This window comes from Atractosteus spatula, chromosome 25, assembly GCF_055471065.1.
Source record: "Atractosteus spatula isolate fAtrSpa1 chromosome 25, fAtrSpa1.hap1, whole genome shotgun sequence".
In the NCBI taxonomy this organism is placed as follows: domain Eukaryota; kingdom Metazoa; phylum Chordata; class Actinopteri; order Semionotiformes; family Lepisosteidae; genus Atractosteus; species Atractosteus spatula.
In genome coordinates, this window is record NC_142730.1 from 8,609,122 (window position 1) to 8,631,606 (window position 22,485).

Sequence of the window (22,485 nt, forward strand, 5' to 3'; positions counted from 1 at the left end):
ATCTTTCCAGCTGCTTTGTGACCATGTCCATTGTAAAAAACACTATACAGATAAAACTGAATTGAATTGAATATACAGCATACACTCCAATGCCCCTAGTAAACATAACTTTGGAGAGCATTGAAGTGTATGCTGTATATTCAATTCAATTCAGTTTTATTTGTATAGTGTTTTTTACAAGCGCTTTACGAGAGAGAGAGCTGTGAGCGAGATGATAGAAGTGGCCACATGTGTGAAACATGCATGTTCAACGGAGGACCGGGGGGCGACGATCAGATCCATCATTTTCCCAGGACAAACCTGCTGGATGACTGGATGAAGGGGGTGAAAAGGGAAAAACAGCAGCAGCAGCAGCAGCAGCAGCAGCAGCAGTGATGGGAGCACTTTCAGCTGTGCAGCTGTATGAGGGCGCGACTGCGCTGGCAGGTTAGCGAAACTTCAGCTACGGGGGGGGGGGGCATACCTGCAGCTGTTTCAGCACCTGGAAGGCCAGCAGCTCCTGCCGCAGGTCGTCCCCACACTTCACGATGACGGACAGCAGGCGCCAGTTGGGCAGGTGGCCATACGGGGAGGCTTCTCTGATCCGCCTGCAGCACAGAGAGGGGCAGAGCGCTAATGTCAGAATGGCCGCTAACAAGAAGACGGCCAGTCAAGTTCATTTTTGAGTGGCCAACTGAGTGACGCTTTCAGTGTCAAGGATGCAAGAACCCAGCTTTGACAACATGGCTGGGCAGCCTGGGAAGAGAGAGATATCTTACTGACCGGCAGTTAAATCTATTCACCAGCCTAGCCTATCAATATGTGCTCCCCCCACCCCCATTACATCTCCCAAGTCTAACTTTTCTTTTAATAAAATGAAACAGAAAAAATTTTGGAGAATGCACTGGTTATATTGCCGTATTTTAATATTGTTTGTGTTAAAGATAAAATGACTATAGTATATTTGACTTTACAAATTACAAAGCTGTGCGCAGAATAGCTTTGAACCCGAGCTCAGAAAGCCCCGAACGGGGATTGTGGCTTTTCTCCCAGAATGCTCAGCGCTGCGCCGCCATGCCAGAGAAGGGCTCTGTCTCTCTGTCTCTCTCTCTGCCAGCCTGGAGATACTCACCTCACTTTCTCCTGCCAGGGCTCTTTGAGGGCCACAGCCGAGGGGTCCTCGGGGTCTCTCTTGAACGTGGTGGGCGTGTGCGCCAGCTGCTCGGAGAGGCGCCGCCTGGGACACACACACAGAGAGACGGACAGCCCTGTCACACACACCGCCACCAACACCACGCTCTCTGTGATCGAGAGAGCTTCCCTAGTGACCACTCAACCACAGCGCCACTCTGAAAAAGACAGGCTATCGTTCTTTACAGGTTTGCGTTATGCAGGGCAAATGAGGTCGCTCTCCAAGTTTTTATCCCTCTTCCACGTTCTCTGACGCCGCGGGTGCTAGTAGGTGCAGAGCCAGTTTAAGATGGAGCAAGAGAAGTGCAGCTGAAGCTTCCCAGGCACTGCTCACACTGTGCTGGAATCATTCTGCTTCTAACCCTGTAACAGTAAGGTACAAGCAGGTGCTCCAGACTGTAACTGTGTCTCTAGCGTACCTGATGGACTTTGTGTCTGACTGTGACACACTGTGCTACACTACAGCTCCAGTTCATCAGATAGTACTGGACGATTACACTGGATTGTAGATGACCATGGTACCAGACTGTGATTCCAGACAGTACGTGACCCCGCAGTCGAGCCCTGGGTACGGGACAGTACGGGACTGTACAGTCGAGCCCTGGGTACCGGACAGTACGGGACTCCGCAGTCGAGCCCTGGGTACGGGACAGTACGGGACTCTGCAGTCGAGCCCTGGGTACGGGACAGTACGGGACTCCGCAGTCGAGCACTGGGTACCGGACAGTACGGGACTCCGCAGTCGAGCACTGGGTACCGGACAGTACGGGACTCCGCAGTCGAGCCCTGGGTACGGGACAGTACGGGACTCCGCAGTCGAGCCCTGGGTACGGGACAGTACGGGACTCTGCAGTCGAGCCCATGGTACCCATGATTCTCTTCTGTACTGTAAGGCTGGCTCCAGAATGCCTGATGGTACAGGGTTGTGTCGCTCTGCATGCTGCCTCTTGGAGGTCTGTGGGGGCTCACGCACCTGATGTCTCCAGCCGCAATGAAGACCGGCTCCTTGCTCTCCTGGCTGGTGATGCTGTCCACGGAGAACTGGGAGATGTTGTCACAGCTGTTGGTGTGAATCTCTGGGAGCTGCAATCAATACACAAGAGAGCAGAGCTGAGCCACGTGACAGGAAGTTCACTGCTTAAGAAACTCTTAACAGGCTTCCATGACTTGCGTAAATAAGGAGCTGGAGTTGCCTATGAAGCCTGCAGGGCTGTGGCTGCCCGGGGCCAGGAGAGAGAAACACTGAGCCAACACATGGTGTTCAGGGCGCTCCCCGGTGGTTCGAGCGTGCATACGCGTGCACGTGTTAGCCTTCTAACCTCGACCTGCAGCTCCCCGATGTCGTCCACGGACCAGGCCTCGTCGTCGTTGTCGTAGTTGGGCACGGTGCTGAAGCTGCTGGCGCGCTGCTCATGCGTGATGCCGCAGTCGGGCAGGTTCTCCACCGAGCGCGTGCTGCGGATGCGGGTCTCTGGGATGCGGGCGGGAACGCCGGACGTCTCGAAGTTCTCACACTCCAGCACCTCGGCGTAGATCAGGTACGGGGCCTGCGGGTGTGCACGCACACATTATAATCCTCGTCCTAAGAACCCAGGAGTGCCGGCTCCCTGCATTACTGAAGCGCTAGCTAGAGGTTCTCAACTCCCAGCTCTCAACTGCCTCTGTTGGTTTTCACACCAAATGGCCCTTAATCACTAGTGCCAAGTGATGCATGTACCTGATCAGCTTGTTTTAGTTTTTAATGTTCTCTCATTCCTTATTTCCCATGTCTTCACCACACAGACAGACGCAGAAGTCTCTGCTTAGCTGTGAATTTGCTTCCATACAAGTGGGAGTGCCACGATATCACACCGCACCCACAGTGGGAGTACCACAGTGTCAGGCCCCGCCCCCATGGTGGGAGTGTCAGTATCAAACCCCACCCGTAGTGGGATTGCAACAATATCAGACCCCGCCCACGATGCGCCTGGTTTTTCCTCCTGCTTCAGCACAGTGGGATATATTTCAGCTCACACACCTCAATAAGGGCAGTCCTGAAACTTGCAGATTTGCACGGGGTTCATGCCAATAACAAATCTCACTCCACTTTTTGAGAGCTAAAAGTAACAGTTAAAAAACACTCAACTGAAATCAACAGCCTCTGACTAAGAGCTAGGTTGGATCAGAAAGCAGAAGATACAGAGATCCAAACAGTGGGCCAATCATTTGGTTTGCAACTGTGCACATGTAGGGGGGGCTGTGCAGAGATTTCTGAATTCATGCTATGAATGGCGAGTGAAAGGGCTCTCTTCTGGAATCAGAGCCCGAATGGCTCAAGACAGCGCACTTTTCGCCTTCTCCGAAAACCGACCACTGCACCCTCTCCCCCACCCCCCCCCCGCCCACCTTGTCCTTGGAGTTGAGCACCACGGCCTGCGTGTGGGGCACCCGGACCACGTGGTGATCGAAGCCGGCGGTGGGCAGCCAGACGCGGGCGGGCAGCTTGTGGTTGAGCAGGGAGAGCTCGGAGATCAGCCGCTGGGTCTTCTGCTCCTTGGTGGGCAGCGTGGCCAGCCGCTTCCCGATGCCCATCAGGGACTTGATGAACTCCCGCTGCGGGGTCAGGCGCACGGGCTGGCAGGGAAACACGGGGGGGGGTGAGATGTCAGCGCGGCAAGGGGACATTGGACAGCAGGCGAGAGACAGAGAGAGAGGACGGGAAGACGGAGCAGATCAGAGCCCGTGGAGCCGACGAGAGCAGAGACAAAGTCATGAGCGCAGGATGAAGAGAGGGGGAGAGAGAGAAAAGGAGCTTGATGCCTTAATAAAAAATTATTACGCCTTTGGTTTGGCTTGCTGTTAAAAAAAAACCCTGAGGCCGAAATTACCAGCCTTGGCCAACATCACCCTTTCCAACCTTTACAGATCACTCTCCCCCAGCACAGAGGCCCAGCCTCCCTGTAGCAGGTCAGGCTCACAGAAGGAGCCACCCCCACCACCACCGCGCGCCCAGAAAGAGGAAGAGAAGGTTCAGATTGCCCCGTCTGCTCGGCCCCCCCTGTGAAAAGGCCTCCATCCATTTCCTAACTGATCGATCCAATTCAGGGTGGCAGGGGAGGCCGGAGTCTATCCCAGCAAGCAATGGGCACAAGTCCGTGCACGCCCTGCACGGGACACCAGTCCATCGCAGGACACATACACTCACACCAGGGCCAGTTCTTATGTACTAAAGCCTCTTCTTGTCAGTACACAAGCAGGGGTCCCAGTCCCAGCCCTGTAAGCCTGTGACGGATCTGGATGTATGTTTTACATTGGGTTGCAGAGCTTAGCGATCTACTAGGTAGACAGTACTGCTTCTTGAGCAGTCAGGGCTCCTACGTTGTTTCTGGACAGCTTCTGATGAAAGGAACCTAATCAACTATTTTCTAACCACTTCCTTCAAAAGAATTCCGGTCACATGGATGCCGGAGACTATCGGAGCCAGAGCCAGGACTCATCCTAGACGGGACCCCAGTCCATCACAGAAGAGACAGGCAATCACACACACACACTCAGACCAGGGCCAATTATCCCAGAAGCCAATTAACCACCAGCATGGCTTTGGAGTGTGGGACGAAACTGGAGAACCTAGAGGGAACCCAAGTGAACCCAGGGAAACATGCAAACTCCACCCAGACAGCACCCCAGGAATTGAACCCAGCTCTGCAAGGCAGCAATGCTCACTGCTGCGCCACCCTGCCGCCCCGCTTGCATCAACCATTCCAGCACTGTCCACACGCTGGCCCTACATCGCATTCCTCCTGCTACTGTCCCCTTGCGGGGCTGGGCTGGGTGCACCAACTTCCCAACAGGCCACTGCTCCCAGTGCTCAAGTGGGAAAACCGTGACCGTGGACAGGTTTGGCTCCCTCACTGTGGGAGCCTGCTTGAAACCACCCCACCCCTCGAACAGCACACACAGGGACACGGACACAGAGGGATGCAGAGAAAACCCGCATGGGGAGGGAGAGGAAGACTGCAAAACCACCCGACAGGAGAGAAGGAAACGCACAGAGGCGTCTCCTTCAGGAGTTGAGTTCACCCGTTACAGAACATCACGTCCACGAGCGCAGGGGTCAGTATCGCGACAGCCCCGGAAAGACAGAGCTGTCGTTTCGGTGGTGCACACAGTACAGACAAGACGTGCCTGACTCTGGCAATCGTGAATGAGCAGGAACAGAAAAAAAAATCAATTCGCAGGGAAGAGCTTCTCTCCTAAAAGCAGGCTCTTCAAGGCTTGTCCTCACTGTGGACTGAAATCCTGAAGTGGGCTTTGGACATTTTCAACTGGATTGCTTTACAACAATTACTTTATTACATGTGGATGTCTCTCTGCACCTCGCAGCTCATAGGACCTGCTGATCTTGCAGCTCTTAATGTCTTAATTGATTCAATTAATGCTTTGATTGCAGCTGTTAGTAAGACTTCTGAATGGAGTCTGCCCTGCCCAGAGCTGGTTCAGGAATGGGGGGAGAGCACATTGAGCAGATCAGGACAGTCCAATCGAGATGTTTGCAAGACATCTGGTGGAACGAAAAGAAAACACTTTCAAAGCCTGATTTTGGGAGATTAGATCAGAAAAAAAGTCTTTCATCTTGCATCCTGCAGATCTATTGAATACTGCTGGAAAAAAACAAGTACGACAGACAGGAATGGAGGTCACTACAGTTAAGCTGTTTTCTTCCTCTTAAAAGACCACAAAGAATGAGATCTGTTCAAAATTCCAGCCAGTGATCACCAGCATGGCAAAGCACAGTTCCCATATTGTACACCAAAAAAAAAAGATATCCTTAATGTTTACATCGGCCTTATTTATGAACTAGTTTCAAGAGCAGTGACACACAGAAACTGTGCTTTCCCCCATGTGGAGCACTCAAGACTTGATTGAGCTGGAGTGGAGAGAGAGCCAATGAGATATCCCACAGGTCAGGTCTTACTGTGTTCATAGGGATGGGGATGCAGTACCGCCAAAGGGACTCCAGGGGGAGCTGTTGAAATACCATTCAAAAAACAACATCAAGAGCCAAGTAACGTTTTCCATCCTGCTAAGAAAACACAAGGCTTCCACTGTCCTACAGACCCGTCTTTTGACGGATCAGCAGATTCTCTTTATCAATTATCAACAGAATCATGAGCACTATGGTTCTCCGACTTGACAACAGAAACCACCAGTGATTCCATATCCCGAAAACCACCGTGTCCCAGGAAGGTTGAATAGAGGAAGGGATGGGGTTAGAGGAGGAAGACAAAAGCCCGCGAACTAGCCGAGCGCCTGCCGAGTCAGTGGGCGTTTTCTTTGGGTCTTGGAATCTTAGAATCTCCTGCAGATGCAGGACTTTTTCAGCTCTTCCCCCGTCAAGATCCTGGCATGCCAAGCTCGTTAACATGACTAATTAACAATTACACGCCATCGCCAAAGAGTTAGAGGTACCACACACCAGCAGGGGAAAACCAGTCTAGTCCTACAGCACTGGGCTGCAGTTTCATTGGAGAAGCATGCTAGGGGTTATTTTAAATTATCCAGCCCCAGTCTGAAAGAGAACAGCTGTGGATCAGAAGCCAGGGTCAATGGATCGCTTTAACTCCGGTCATTCATCCTGGCCGCTGCCTGGCTCAGCTGTAAATACCTCCGCCCACATCCCCACGCCGCCTGTACCTCCATACTCAAAGCGGGGTTTGCAGGGGGCACTGGCTTCTCCCTCCAAAGGCATGCAGGTTAGACTGGGATTGGCTGATACTCAGCCAGTAACAGCACCTGCACCACAGGGGTACGGACCACAGGCAGGGCTGATGCTTGAGATCCCAGAAACCCGTGCTCCTGTCTCGGCTGTCCGCGTTCCCCTATGCAGCGGAGTCTTTGCTTGCGAGGCTAAATTTGGCTTTCAGGACTTCATCAGCAAATCATCTCAACACCTTTTTGTGCATCTGTCTAACAACCCTCAGCACCCTTCATCACTCTGGTCAAACGGAAAAACTGCATTTCGGAATGCCACTAACCTGAAAAGCCAGTCTGTAAAGGTTAGAAAAACTAAGACTGCTAAGCAATCTCAACCAGCCCTGGTTAACTACACTTAAATAAACTTAATTAAAAAATGTTTCTCGAGCCTCATCGACCATTAGATTATGTTAAACCATTTCAATTTAACAGACCAGCTCTTTGGCAAAACACTATAAACCCTACCATCGGTATAAGTGATTACAAGGAACAACAGCAGTGCAGAAATGTTACAGGAATCCACTCCGTTTCATATGTGGCTCCAACATGTTAATAACCTTTGACCCCTCCATGAACCCCTGAGAACTGAGGGGACAGAAGCGCCCGCATGAGCGACTCGAGAGCTGGAAGGAGGGACAGAGGTCGGCCCAGGGCGGCCGTTCGGAACACTGGCAAAGGGAACTGTCCTGGAAGCATCTCGTCGCCGCCGCCACCGGCCAAACCACTTCCAGGTATAGTTTCATCTGCCGGCCCCGAGCGGAACGAGGTGCAGTCCCGGGCCACCCTGCTGGGCGTGACGCAGCCGTCAGGGCTAGGTCTGGAGTCGAGGACTAAACACACAACCCCCAGTTTCGCAGCATCTTAAAACAGGCCTTTCCAGCCTGGCTGGTAGAGAGAAAGGTACCTTTTCAGGTTACCCATTTCTCTTGATCTCATTTTCTCATATCGCATATTCATTTCAAATGCAGATTGTTATGTACTATCTCTTCTGATTGCCAATTTTGTTATATGAATTACGTTCCTATACCATCAATTAACTCATTGATAATTTATCGGAATGAAATTGTCAAGCACCTTGTACTGCGAATTTGTCTCTATAAATAAAACCTGATTTGAGCTGAGACACGGGGGTTTCCTGCTTCGGTCCCTGGAAGCTGGAAGGTGGAAAGATTAAACTCCCTTTTGAAACAGGAGCAGTAACGTGTACAGAAGGGGGACAAACTGGGGCGATGAAGGCTAAACTCATCCCTTTTCCGAAGGTCTTAAGCAGATATTTAAAGAGACCTAAAAAACTGGGTTATGGTCAAGATCGGGGCAGAAAGCAGGCGAGGACCCAATTTGAGCTGATAAAAAAACAGAGCACATCTGGGCACTCCCAGCACTGAGCTGAATCAAGCTTTAGGAAGCAGGGAAAAGGAATCATACCCCTGCCACCTCATCAGCTGGGCGTTTACTTACGGAAAAACGAAGGAAAATAAAGGAGGGAAGGACAGGAGTCAACCAGCCACCCTCTGATCAGTCCAACAAAAAGGCCAGGATAACAAAGGCATTGAACTTACTGTACCAATCTCTGAGTCAATGCTCTCAGTGTTGGAGTCCGCTCCCTGGGAAACGGAGAGGGTTAGGGGTTCAGGGGGGAGGGGAGACAGAAAGACAGGGATGAATTCAAACTCCTGAAAGGTTACGGACAAAGTCAACCCAGCGGACATCTTCAGGATCGACTGTGAAACACAAGCCAGAGCGGAAACTTAGGGGGGAACACATATTAGGACTTGGATGAGCAGGCAGTTCTGTACACAAAGGGTAGCGGGAGTCTGGAACGAACACCGTTGAGGCCGATATCCAGGCTCCCAGCTCAACAACGGGATGAGAGGCTGGGATTTATCTGCAGCTGTCAGCCAAACAGGACAGAGGGACCCGATGGGACTCCTTCTGTCATGATCATTTTTACAGAAAGAGCTATGAAGACGAAAAAAAAAACCTGCTGCCTCCGCGAGACTCATGCCTCGGGCCTTTAAAAAAAAAGCTGTCCGAATACAGACTATCCCTCGATCGGCTCAAGTAAACTATTCCTGCATAATCAGTTTAACCTGGGACAGAACGGTTTACGTCTTCTCCACCTTCAACAACCTTATGACCCCCTGCTTATCACCATGAACTGAAGTTAAAAATCGATGCACCCTCTCTGCTCAGGCTGCTTTTATTTTTTAATTTGCCCAACTAAACCCAGTTCCAAGCGCTTATTCTGGGTGCCCAAAGCTGATCAGAAGGAGGGTGCGTGCCTAGCGAAGCAATCCGAGCCGCCCTCCCCTGTGCGCCATTCCCCCTAATCCGGCAGCTCGTCTCCTGGCCCAGATCTCCTCGTTAATCCTCCTTAGTCCCGCCCGCGCCCTCGACCCCGGTGCGGCTATTTCTGTTCCCGCTGCCGTCTGGGGGTTTCCCGTCACGCCTGGCTGCGGGCAGCGTTCGGGTTCGGCTGCTCCGCGGTCGGGGATTTTAAAAAGCAATTAAGCATGTTAATATCGGGAGCTCGTTAGTAGCCACGGCAACAGCAGAGACTATGGCCTGATCGCGGCGAGGAGGAAGAGTGGACTCTCTCCCTGTGCCTGCGCTCCACGAACTGTATTTAAACACTCGGGCACAGCTCTCGCTCCTCACATCCATCTAGTAGGACGTACACCCACTGGCCAAAATATTAGGAACTCCCCCCCCCATCCCACCACCCACTGCTTCTCTGGCACACGAATAAACACAGGAGCGGGCAAGACCACCCTGATCGCGGATCTGAGCGAACGCCGGAGCCCGGCTGCCGTGGGAAAACCACAGCTCCGCACAGAGACCCGCGCCTCTTGGTTGCCAGGGAACAAGACCGGGCTCGGTCAGGGGTGCATCCAAGGCCCGCACCGCACAGGAGACCCCGAAAATGATTACTTAATTAGACCAATTGCAAAATTCGCTTTCCTGGGGGAGGGGGCAACTTTTGTCGGGATAAATAACAGAGCTTCATCTCACAAGAGAGGGGAATTCTTCAAATCGGAGCCAGAATTCTCAGGTACCACAGCTGCTCTAGTTAATAAGGGCTCAGTGGGAAAGGTGATCCTGGCTGGCCAAGCTAGGGTTCGAAAGGTGTCCAGTATTCATCAAGCTAGGCTGGCCAAACCTGAATCAGCCGGGGGTACCCCATTCCTGTAACCTGGGGCAAGGAGGGGGGACCGGTTCCTGCCCAGTCCAAAATTGGCAGCATATGTTGGGATTCTGCAGGCCAGCACACCCCCTCCCATGGGGAAGCTGGGCAGCCTGGAAGAGCAGTGGAAGGAGAACGATCGGACGGGCAAGAGCCCCACGTTCCTGCGAGCGCCAGACAGGGACCTGCAAATCCACAGCGCGGGCGAGCAAAGGACCGCTGAGCAAAAACGGCCGACCTGGGCGATCGGCAAGCTTTCGGCAGATCCAAACTCCGATCGGTGGAGCCGGGAGGTTTGTGACCCAGGGACAAGACCCCGCTGTCTCAGGAGAGTCCGCCGACCGCCTGGGAACGGGACGGAACACAGCACCGTAGGGCGATGGCTCTGTGGCTAAGGATCTGCGCCTGGGGCTGGGAGGTTGCCAGTTCGAATCCCCTGAGCAGGGCCCTTCACCCCAGCTGCTCCAGGGGTGCTGTATAAATATCTGACCCTGCATTCTGACACCCGGCTTCTCTCCCTGTCTGTGTGTCTCATGGAGAGCAAGCTAGGGTCTGCGAAAAGACGAATTCCTAATGCAAGAAACTGTACAGGGCCAATAAAGTGATCTGATCTGGGCTCTCATGACAGAACACCCCCCCACCAGCACCACCAGCGGGAAGCGCAACGGCACACGTGGGGACCTGGGACCCTGCTGACGCATCTGAGCCGCGCTGCCATCACGAGGCAGGACGCCATCGCCCTCATGTGACTCCGGGAGGAAGGGGGGAGGAGGAAAGAGAAAAGGGAAAAGTGTGGTGGGGACGGGGAGGGAGGAAGAGGCACCGTGACCGACCGCCAAACGAGAAAGGGAAAAAAAAATCGCAGAGGAGAGGAGCATGTGAGAAAAACTGAGAAAGACGGGGGGGGAGGGGGGGGGAGAAGATTCTACACCTTCCCGCTGGTTTAGAAAGAAAATATCACCGCTCGTGCACTTCTGCTGTGTTTGCAGAACCCCTGGCGCGGAGCTGCAGGAGCCGGGGGAACTGCTACCCGTGTCAGACAGGAGACATCAGAACCACGTTCTGAACGGCTGCGAAAGGTCTGCACACAAACCCCTGCTCGCGCTGGTCGAATCAGTAAACCCCCCCCTGCTCAAAACGCACTGCGACACATGGAGGAGGGCCGTGTGTCCCAGCAGGAGATGCTCGAGGCCCCCTCTCTGCAACCCAGGCCCCTCGCCTGCTGCACGCACAGCCCCCCGCCTCCCGCCACACAGACAGGCACCGGGCCCGAGCGAGCCAGGGACACGGTTACCACGGCGACGGGCACAGCCGAAAAGGGTGATGTCATGGGGCTGGCTGACCCTCCCGTGATCCACGGCGGGGGGAGAGGTACAGGAGTGGAGAAGAAAGAGGGGAGGAGGGTAACCAGAGTGAGAGGGAAATAAGGGAAGAGAAAGCAGAGGGAGATAGAGACACGGAGCAGAAAGAGGGAAGAGGAAACGAAACAGGGGAGCACGGACACATTGAAGCGAGGGAGGGGGCAGAGCACACCCCCCCCCTTGAAAGAATCCCGGGAATCTCAAGCCGGCACAGCTTGGCTCCTGCAGGCCTGCTGGCCAGGGCGGGACAGAGCCGCCTCAATCGCCCCGCTGTTCCCCCAGTGGAGACGGGGTGCCAGAGGGGTGTCCGCCCCCTGCACAGGTCAACCGGACCTCCCGCCAGACCCGGCTCGTCCCGGCTAGTCTCCTCCCGGCTGCCGGACACGCCCCACAGTCGCTTCCACCCCTCCCTCTGCACTCACAATAAAGAGCAGCGCTCAAAATCTCATTTCACGACGCTGGTTTCAAAGCGGCCTCTTGGCGCAGCTTCTGCAAAAAAGACCGGCGCTTATAAGCCAGGCCCTGCGAGCGACTCTGCCGGAGTCCGGAGTGCACAACACAGCCCCCACCGCCTCTGACCCCTGCCAAGTGGAACTTGGAGCGAACGCAAAAAGCGCCGAGGCGTTTCTTTACACAAAGGGTGGCGGGTGCCTGGAACAAGCGGCGTCATAACGCTGTTTAAAAAGATTTCCCGTGATCCCGCGGTAACCTGCTGAGTCAGACCCTCCAGTTCACTCAAACATGACCTGTGGCTTATTAGCTGCCCTCTGTTCTTGTACTGCTCTGTCCAGGGCAGCACGGTATCACAGGAGTACCTTAAAGGGTTAAAGCTGAGCCTATATATAGTACAGTCATCTCACGTAATGCATCAATTCACTCTGAATGTAATTAGACTTATTCCCTTATATTTACATTTCTGTTTGCGTAAAATACCATGATGAGGTCGGTACCTTTACCGATCCTAAAATTCACACTGCCTCCAACTACGTAGCACTTAGTCAAAATGGGAGAGATGTCCTTTCAGCCTTTAAAATCAAGAGGAGATTTTTCATCAAACGTGCATGTTTAGGATTTAATGCACAAGCCCTAACATAATGGCTGGACTTCAATTACTAAGACCTCACGGCGGTCTGGAAAATCAAACAGGTTATAACGAACTACAACACCCTGCTCTCTTCTGCTGCCTGTTGCAACTTAGCTCCTAATGAAATTACTTACGCCTCAACAGCAGTGTACCAAACACACCCTTTCTTTCACCTGGATTCAAACGCGATGCTCTCCAAGAGCTTTCTAAACACCTGCAGTAAACCTCGAAGCTGTCCAGGATAGGGGGAACTACCCAGCCAAGCATTCTTGACGCCGACTCATCGGTTAAATTTCACGTGGGCCACTGATCCCCAGCTCCATCCCCCAATTTAAGAGATCAAGCTGAAAAAACGTGCAGGGGCTCCACAACCTTTAGACTCGGGAGGGATCCCAGGACTAGGACATCCAGCTTCAGACCGATAAGGCTGGGGTTTGGCTGCAGTATTTTGTGTGCGCCACAGATAAGCAAGGCGAGTCCTGGCGTGGCGATGGAGAATGGGAACTGTAGGTGAAGGTGAGTGTGGTTGAGTCACTGCGGGTGGCCATGTGGACAGCGTGGGCTGGCGGAATTTTATCTGATCCACTGATCAGGCCTGCAGTTCTGCCTGAGCTGCAGCGGCCTTAACACAGCCTTGAAGGGGCGGGGGGAGGAGGCTGGCTGATTACCGGAGAACGATCTAAACCAGGTGTCAGCAGCCTGGCCACATGCTGTTCTGTCTCCGGCACCCCTGTGGCAGATCAGATTAGCACAGCTGGCCAGGTATCGATCCCAGATGACCGTGGCCTTCCAGATCCTCTATGCAGAACAAGATGGACAAGCCCGTTCCCTACTCCCCCCCCCCCCCCTTCGCCAATTTAAAACACAGGTGCCCCGCCCACCACAGACCGGAGACCGTGTGTTCAGGCGTGAGCTCTGAATCAACACCGAGGAATCCCGAGCTCGTTCGCCCCCAAGAGCGCCTCCCACGGATTCCTCGGCCATCCCGAAGCTCAGCGTCCCCCCTCCCCTTCCCTCGGAGAAATGCTTGGAATTTGCCCAGAAAGCCAGCTGCTCCAGAAGCCGCAGGGCCGTGCCCCATCCAGGTGACGCCCCCGCTCGCCCCCGACCTCCTCCCACAGAAGAGCCCGTCCCGAGCGTCGCACCAGGAACGCGGATCTCCCTTCCTCCCGAAGCCGAGACGGCTGGGGCAGCCCTTTCAAAGAGACGCCTTCTTTTCTGCCATTTTCACTTGCACCTCGGGAGGAATGGGAGTGAGATCTACACTCCTCACTCCTACACTCCTCTGCTAAAAATCCTCAAAATGCGTCCGACGGCGGAACCTGTCAGCCCTGCGATGAGCGGGTCGAAAGGGGGAAAGGTGGAAGTCAAAGCATCGAGTAAAAGCTCGGAACGGTCCGAGAAACCTCGAATCGGGCGCAGCTCCTTCGTCTCTAAGCGTTTTTACAGCGCAAGCTCTACGGCAGCTCACAGCTCCAAAGCAAAGCAAACAAGCCTGCAGGCTGAACCAACAGAACACCCCCAATCCTGCAATGAAGAGCAGGGGCCCCTCCTCCCCCGGGACCCCCCCCCCAGTTTGGCATTTACCTCGTCCTGGTTGCTCTCCACTTTGGGGTTGCTGGCCGTCCGCTTGAGGTTGCTGCTGAGGCTGATGCCCACCATGGCGTCCGACTTGGAGCGCTGGTGGGTGCGCTTGGAGGGCGAGAGGCAGGGCTCCGCGTGGGGCCCCGCGGAGGAGGAGGTGGAGGAGGAGGAGGAGGAGGAGGAGGAAGGGGCGGGGCAGCCGGGCAGCTCGCGGCGGCGCTGGGCGGGCTTCAGCTCGTCCGAGAGGATGACCTTGCGCAGCTTGGTGCCCCGCGAGTGGCGCTGCGTGGAGATGTGCATGTCCGAGGAGTAGGCGCCCAGCAGCCAGGCGCACTGCAGGGAGAAGTTGATGCTCTGGCGGCAGCGGTGGACCACGTAGGGCTTGATGGCGTCGCCCACGTCCTCGTCCATGTGGATGTACATGTTGAGCAGCTGGGGCAGGTAGAAGTCCACGTCCTCGTTGCGGAAGCTGAAGAGGCGGTTGCCGATGTAGGCCTGCACGCCGGGCTCCTTGGAGTTGTACAGGTAGGAGATGGCCATGGAGATGTCGAAGAGCTTGGACTCGAAGAGCCGCAGCAGCCAGGACTGCTTGGACGAGTTGTTCTTCTGCCTCCGCCGGGCGCTCTTCACCGTCCCCGGCTGGGGCTCCTCTTCCTCCTCCCGGATTTTGGCGGGCTCGCCGGCGGGGCTGCCGTTCACCAGGCCCGGCCCCTCGCCGCCCGCCCCCGCCTCGCCGCCGTGCATCAGCTTGACCTTCTGCAGGACCTCCTGGCACGCCTTCTTGGCCACCTCGGGGTCGATGACCAGGCCCAGCTCGCCCAGCCCCTCCGAGATGACGTCCAGGGGCGGGCTGCCCCCCCGCGGGCTCTCGCTGCCGGCCTCGGAGGAGGAGGAGGAGGAGGAGCAGGAGGCGGGGCTCGGCTGCAGCTGGTCTCCCGGGGCCGGGGCCAGGGCTGGGGCCAGCTCCACGCCCACGTCCCCCATGATTGATCCAACAGAGGCCACTGAAACGGAGAGAGAGAGACGGAGCCAGTAAGGAAGGAGGTCGGGTTACAAGCAGAGGGATCAGATTTGGGGACACGGGGGCACGTACTGCTGTCAGGCCATCGTGAACCCCAACAGGACTGGCGGCTCTGCGGGGCCCCAAGGTACGAGCCACCACCACCACCGGGAGGCCGGTCAATGGCGACAGTCACCTCATTCAACACCAGGCTCACCAAAACACAGAAATGTGTCTGTCGGAAATTCCAATGTGCTTCCGACTCGGGATGGCAGCCCACAGACGGGCAGGCGCGCCCCCCCCATCTCCCGTGTCCTTCTTTTCCCCTTCCGATTTCGGCCAACAGGAGCGGTCAAACCTGATTGGTTTTAACAAACTCGCCTCGAACCCGTTCGCTGAGCTCCCTCCCCTCACCCTGATGATGACTGCACGGCAAGAGCGCGCCCCCCTACCGTCTGTCAGCCACGCGCAAACGGTTAACTGAAACACACAGGGTAAAACTTCAGGGGGCATCAAACTGCGCACTGCGCCCCTGTGCAATAACTCCCCATTTGGGGAGCTGGCCCTTGCCGAGCAGAGAGAACCGGAACGACGAGGCTGGCAGGATCTCAGGGGAATCTTCGGCTCTGCTGCCGGTCTCTGGCGACGCTGCAGGAGGCGCTGCCAGTCGAGACCTGGGGACATCTCCGAAAGGGGCGCGGCCCTTTCCCACTGCCTGCACGTCCTCAAGTCCACGTACAGGGCTGGGACACCCAGTCCATGACTCTGCTCGCACGTCCATCCCTGTTTATTCCCACCCGCCCGCCGTGATGTCCAAAACGGACAGAAATGCACGGACAGTACGAACACGCATGTCTACACACACCCACACAGACATGCAGTAATCAACACCGCCCCTCTGAAAAAGCACAACCCGCAGCAACTACCTGTCTGCGGCTCCGGGTGAAAAGGGCTTAGACTGCGCAACCGTGAGCAGACGGGCACTTAACCTGTCCTCTGGAAGCTCCGCCCGCGCGGTGCAGCGGGACGCGCATCACCGAGGCCGCGATTCCAGGATCAAGTGACCCGGACGCGCTCCGAACACACCTGCACAGCACGTCGCTGCTGGGTGACCTCTCCTGACCCCCCCACCCTTCAGCAAATCGGAGAATCCGGAGGGGGCCCCGATACCGAGACGGGCCGAGAGGGGAGGGTAGCAAAGTCCTGGCCAGCTGGGGGATCGGGGGGACAAGCGCAAGGCGCCCGCCTTCGTGTTCCTGTGGGTCGCCACCTCCCCGGGCCCCGAGCGCGATGACGCATGGCCGAACACGCTTGCGTTAAGCGTTGCGGGCACGAGGTACACGCCCCCCGACTGCAATCGGACAACGAGCCCCCCGGGTGTAATCTGAAGAACACAGAAGCATGACGCAAAACGAGAAAATATTTACCCGCCGCACAGTAATCAGGGTGATCCGTGCTCTGTTCCTGCAAGGGAAGTAAACTGAGAGGCCCTACTTCTCATACTGTTGCGTACCCATGCAATCTGATCCCAGATCTATTCTTCTTATAGCCTGGACTGTTGAATAGTTCCCCTCCACACACACACACACTAAACAAGATCTCTGTCTATCATGTAACCAGTTTCAGGTGCAATGATTCAGTATTTTCTGCAGCAAAAAGGACACTGTGTCTGCACATACACAAACGCACCAGGCCGGAGAGATCATAAGCGTGCATTGGGGGAAAAAAAAACAGGTTATTTTCTTCACCTCAACACTAGTGCTGTAAAGCTCTGGAGTTGATTTTATGCAGGCCTGTTACACGAGACGGAGAAAACACTTCTCCAATAATGGGGGCGAAGAAAGGCTACTATTAAACGAGAACCAAACCAGGAGTATGAAAACTGCCAGAAAAGGAAAGGACACCGCACTCGCCGACTGCGAAGGCAAGGGCCCAGTCCCACGTCTTTCACCATGCAGAGGTCACTAGGGGGCAGCTCCCCAGGCCACACCTCTAAATCAGGTGCGTCCAGGTGGCTCACTGATAACACGCTGTCCAGCACACAGGCCAGGTCCTAAAGTCCAGAGGGTGCTGGTTCAATCCGGGGTCACGGCCCCTTTGCAGCAAGGAATGCCGAGGTGGGAGTGCTCAGCTGCCACAGCTGACTGCAGCAGGTGCAGAATGAGACACTTCTCCTACACTGCCAACAGCCGTAACAGCTTCTTCAGTGATAATCACACTTGCACCCCCGCACAGCCCTCAGAGAAAACTGCACCCTCCCCCCCCCCCACTAAATTCCCACCCCATGTGGGATGGGGTTTTGGGTCACAGCAGGGACTCCTGTGACCCGCGCGCGAAGGATGAGGAAGTCCGGCCGGTGCCTTTATCTGTGGACACATGGGGCTCTGCAGCTCAGCGCCTCACTGGAGAGAGGGGCTCCAACTGGAGCAGAGGCCCACCTCTCTAAAACTAAAACCTTTCCTATAGCTTAACTCCCCCCCCCTCAATTCATGTTCATTTCTTAATCCAGTCTGTTTAATTCAGTCCCACTGGAACACGTGTCCTGGGAAGAGGTGCTGCTGGAATAGGTGTTAGTGGGGCCAGCAGGGGGCGCTCACCCTGCAGTCTGTGTGGGTCCTAATGCTCCAGTGTAGTGATGGGGACACTGTACTGTAAAAAGGCGCCGTCCTTCAGATAAGACGTAAAACTGAGGTCCTGACTCTCTGTGGTCATTAAAAATCCCAGGGCGTTTCTTGAAAAGAGTAGGGGTGTAACCCTGGTGTCTTGGCCAAATTTCCCATTGGCCCTTACCAATCATGGCCTCCTAATAACCCCCCTCTCTGAACTGGCTTCATCACTCTGCCCTCCTCCCCACTGAGAGCTGGTGTGTGGGGAGCGGACTGGAGCATCATCCAGGTGGGGCTGCACACTGGTGGTGCTGGAGGGGATCCCCATCACCTGTACAGCGATTTGAGGGGAGTGTCCAGAAACCGTGAAACCGAAACCAGGGGGATTCCGAGAGGGGACTCTGGGAGCTCGGCAGGTCGGATGGCAGGCGACGGGACCGGGACGCACGCCTGGAGCGAAACCGGGGAAGCGGTCGGGATCTGTGATCAGGAGGAGACCGGAATCCCAGCAGCCCACGAGGACCACTCCGCGGTCCTGCGATCGCCCAGAGGAGGAGGAAGCAAAAACGTCAGAAAGATTTTGTACGGCAGAAAGAAATGAGTCAGACGTTCAGATAAGAGATGGCTGAGACCACGGTAAAAAAAAAACGGACAAAGTACAGAGATTGAGTGTGGGAGGGATGTTCTCTGGCAGTTACCTAAATAATCAATAACTCGCGTGTTTCCGACACTAAGAAATACGAAAGGAGCTCGGTCAGAGACGCCCTTTCTAATCCAACCTACAACAAGATTTAATTTGTAAGCACCAGTTCCGCCCAACCCTCACAGACTCTAATCCCATAGCAATGCGCGGACAACACAGGCACAGCTGTTCCAGACACCCGCCACTCTTTGTGTGTCCTCCAACCTTTAAGAACTGCCTTTGAGTTCCCAACGCTGCCCCCCCCCCACCCCCATGTCTTTGTTGCACTATCAAATCTAAAGTGTAGAGGGGCTGACCGTATCGACACCCCCTTAGGATTTGAATTAAAAGGGGTAGGCACATCTCCTCTCACAGCCTGGATTCACAGCTGTACACACCCTGGAAAACTATCGCCTCAAGTAGCAGTGTGCTCGTCGTGCGGGTGTGCAGTTCTGCAGCCACAGTGGGTTCCAGTAGAGCGCTGTGGCTCAAGCTGTCTGTCCTCGAAGATCCAGCCCGTGTGTGAAGAGCTCTTGCCTGCCTGAGCGAATGGACACCCCGGACTCAGCTGTATAGACTCCATCTTCAACAAGCAACGCTTGCTTACAGTGAGACACCGCCCTCCTGAACAATACAGTCAAGACAGACTTTACACTAAACAAAAAAAACCTGGGATTTGTGGCTTCTAGCACCTCTGGAGTTCTTCAAAGAGGCATCCTAGGACTGCTGATATAATTTCGTACAATTTCTTTGCGTTCTCAGGAGAATATGCTAAGTGTACGCCCGTTGCACGAGAGGAAAGGACTTGCTGGTAGTAGAACATTTCGGGGTGACTTGTACACATGAAAGGAGAAAGGGGGGTGAGGAGAGAGGCCTGCGTATGATAACAAAACCCAAACTCCTTCTCCACTCAGATGAATATTTAATCCACTGTGAAGCCAGGACTCACGCTCAATAACTCAGCTGGTGGCCCTGTGCCTGATCAGGTTTCTTGAAACACTGGACTCCTGAGGCCCGGTTTAAAAGGCAGAAAAGGGGGAAAACACTTGAACCTCTCCTCTAAAACCTTTCCCTTCAATACATTTTTCCCCCCATTAATGTTGATTTCCAGTCTGTTTAACGCAATCCCACTGGAACGCGTGTGAACTCCAGAAAACCGTCACCCTGACACAGGCGAGTTCAGCTGTCACTGGAATGGTAACTCATGTCCATGGGGAAGCCGGACAGCGCAGGACAGCAGCTGCTGGCGAAGAACGTTGGCCGGAGAAGAAGTGGCAGACCCCGCTCGGAAAAAAATGCCGTCGGTTCCAACCGAGGTGTCCTCATGTTGGATTTCAACATGCCTGCAGCTCCCAGCTGGCAGCCCCACTGGAGCTCAGCAGGTGGGAGCCTGGCCAGTACCTGGAGGGGAGACTCCTGGGAAAAACTAAGGCTGCTGCTGGAAGAGGTGTTAGTGGGGCCAGCAGGGGGCGCTCACCCTGCAGTCTGTGTGGGTCTTAATACCCCAGTGTAGTGACGGGGACACTACACTGTAAAAAGCCGCCGTCCTTCAGATGAGACGTAAAACTGAGGTCCTGACCCTCTGTGGTCATTAAAAATCCCAGGGCGTTTCTCGAAAAGAGTAGGGGTGTTACCCCGGTGTCCTGGTCAAATTCCCCCGTCCTTTATCAATCATCCCCCTCCCTGAACTGGCTTCCTCACTCTGCTCTCCTCCCCACTGAGAGCTGGTGTGTGGGGAGCGGACTGGCGCATCATCCAGGTGGGGCTGCACACTGGTGGTGCTGGAGGGGATCCCCATTACCTGTACAGCGCTTTGAGTGGAGTGTCCAGGAAAGCGCTATAGAAGTGTGAGGAGTTATTATTTCAATGCTCTTGACTGCATGCTAGTATCACAGATCAGCCATGTCACTGACTCCCGTCCTGCTCTCCCGTCTCCTGAGCACAGCCCCTCGCAGTGGCCCAGCCCCCCTCGGCCCCGGACAGGGTCAGGGTAAGCTCCCAGGCCCAAGGTTCGAGCCTCGGGGGCTCAGCTGCACCCGGCAGCCGTAAAACATGCCGGACAGACAGACCGCGACACCGGGGAGGGATACTCCTTCTCCCGAGCAAGGGGCTCCCTCTCCCCCTCGCACATCCCGGCAGCCTGGCAGGAACCCCAGGGCAATCCTCGACCGGCCGTGAATACGATCAGCAACAGTGCCCCGAAAACTCAGCTCCCGTTACCGGCCAGAAAAAACGAGAGAATTCCCCTCCCTCCGCCCGACACACGAGCCCACACACTCTCGGGGGGTCTCCTCGCAAATCAGAAACATGGAACACTGTAGTTTTCCACACATGAAGCCCTGGGCACTCTATTCCTCTGGGGGAGAACATTCCGCTTGTTGCAAAACTTGTACTAAACAGAGGCATCCTGGGAAGAATGAGGCGGTTTTGTACAGTTTCGCTTTACTCCGAGGAGAACGTCGGCCACGCTGACAGCTGTATGACAACGGGAAGGGAGTGACTTCTTGGCAGCGGAACGCTGTGGAGCGATTTGCGCAGGCCTCGTGATGAAGCCAAAAATTCATCCGAAATCCCACAGGTGGGCCAATCACATCACTCTTTCCTCTTTTTCCCCCAGGAGCTTGCAAAACATTAGCAACGAAGGAACTTGGTCATTACGTCATCTCAAGGACCAGCAACTGCTGGAAACACACCAGCTGTCGGTGGGGGTGGACCGCACTGGTAACTGCACAGCCCAGGTGAGGAATCTCACACCCAGAGGTGCCCAGAGCAGCTCAGAGAGACTGAGCCTGCACCCACAGGCTGGACTCCACTCCCGTGCTGGCACCAGAAACTCTGACCTGCAAGCCAGAAGACTCCTGACTCCCCCCCGGTAAAGTGTCAGATGGTACGACCCTTCTTGTCTCATCTTCATCGGGGGAGGTATCAGCTGATCACCACCAACAAATTCACCGATCAGGAATTTGGGGACAAGCCATTCTGTAAGCACACACTCACAAGTTAAAAGAAACGCGGCTAATTTTATTTACGAGCAAGCCGGGACACGTAACCTACTGTATGTGATGAGGCTAAATAAACAATACCTTCGTTGGCCTCTACATATCGAGATTACAGATTACTCCAAAATAACTGAGTAGTACTTCTGTTTTACGTTTTACACTGTTTTACAATACAGGTGGTACTGATGGTGCACACAAAATCTTCAGCTCCAGTATTTAGATCTTAAGTGTGAGTTTTATGGGGGAAGGGGGGGGGGGGGGGGTGTTCAAGTCCTTCGTGAGGTCCTCACTGGGAGACAGTTTAAAGCAGGGGTTCCCAATCCTGGTCCTGAGAACCCCAACAGCAGCTGACACGCATCGCAGCTGAGCTCTCGGCTTCAAGGAGTCCTTAACTGCATCACTGTTCCTACTCCAGGGCTTAAGATCTTAGGTTACCTTTGAAATGCAGCATTAAAAGGACACGTCCTACACATGTAGGAACCAAAAACAACGAAAGAGTTCACATAAAACCTGTTTTTGGGTCTATAAAATTGTTTCAAATCAGGGCTCAGTTAGTACCAAAGCCAGCAGGAGTTTCACGCCCTGGGAATGAGATTTTCGGGAACTGTCCGAAAGCTGTCCCTTGAACCCTGAAACCCTCCTCACCCAGCAAGCGTGCCATGCACCAGCAGCGTCACAGCAAACGTCAGAGAGGAGCCGGAAACGAACATCAGGGTCCAGACTTCAAACAACCAAAATGTCCTCCTGTCATTCAGCGCCATGGGAGCTGTGAGCCTTGTGTGTGCCGGCAGCTCCGCGCCCTGTACTTCCTCCTGCTCCGGCTGGCACTGCTGGGGCAACGAGAGCGGCACAACACCGTGGAACAAAAAGGAGCAGGCACAAACACACAAGCGCCTGATCATTTAATCCTGTGGATGGGATAGTTTTCCAATGTGACTTTTTTTGGGGGGGGCGGGGGGGGGGATATTTTTCCCCACATGGCAAGAAGAAACTTTCAATTATGCAAAACCCCCCTGGAGGGGAAGTGTACAGGGGGGAAGTATATCTGCGGCGCGCGCTAGTCGCCTCTGACTATTGGCCGC

The 22,485-nt window shown here is 54.7% G+C and overlaps 1 protein-coding gene across 4 annotated transcripts in view; it reads right to left on the reverse strand.

Annotated features, from left to right (window-relative positions):
- The window catches only part of pi4kb (phosphatidylinositol 4-kinase, catalytic, beta), a 34,767-nt gene that overhangs the window by 6,962 nt on the left and 5,320 nt on the right, over positions 1 to 22,485 (reverse strand). For 2 of the 4 annotated variants that reach the window (XM_088905424.1, XM_088905422.1), the window contains exons 2-9: positions 14,120 to 15,120; positions 8,463 to 8,507; positions 6,125 to 6,175; positions 3,556 to 3,783; positions 2,490 to 2,717; positions 2,144 to 2,253; positions 1,112 to 1,216; positions 464 to 587 (exon numbers count right to left, since the gene is read on the reverse strand). In XM_088905424.1, the coding sequence (XP_088761550.1) occupies positions 464 to 587; positions 1,112 to 1,216; positions 2,144 to 2,253; positions 2,490 to 2,717; positions 3,556 to 3,783; positions 6,125 to 6,175; positions 8,463 to 8,507; positions 14,120 to 15,100 (1,872 nt within the window). In that variant the 5' untranslated portion in view covers positions 15,101 to 15,120. The remainder of the gene's footprint in view (positions 1 to 463; positions 588 to 1,111; positions 1,217 to 2,143; positions 2,254 to 2,489; positions 2,718 to 3,555; positions 3,784 to 6,124; positions 6,176 to 8,462; positions 8,508 to 14,119; positions 15,121 to 22,485) is intronic. The other 2 variants (XM_088905426.1, XM_088905425.1) reach the window with 1 other exon arrangement.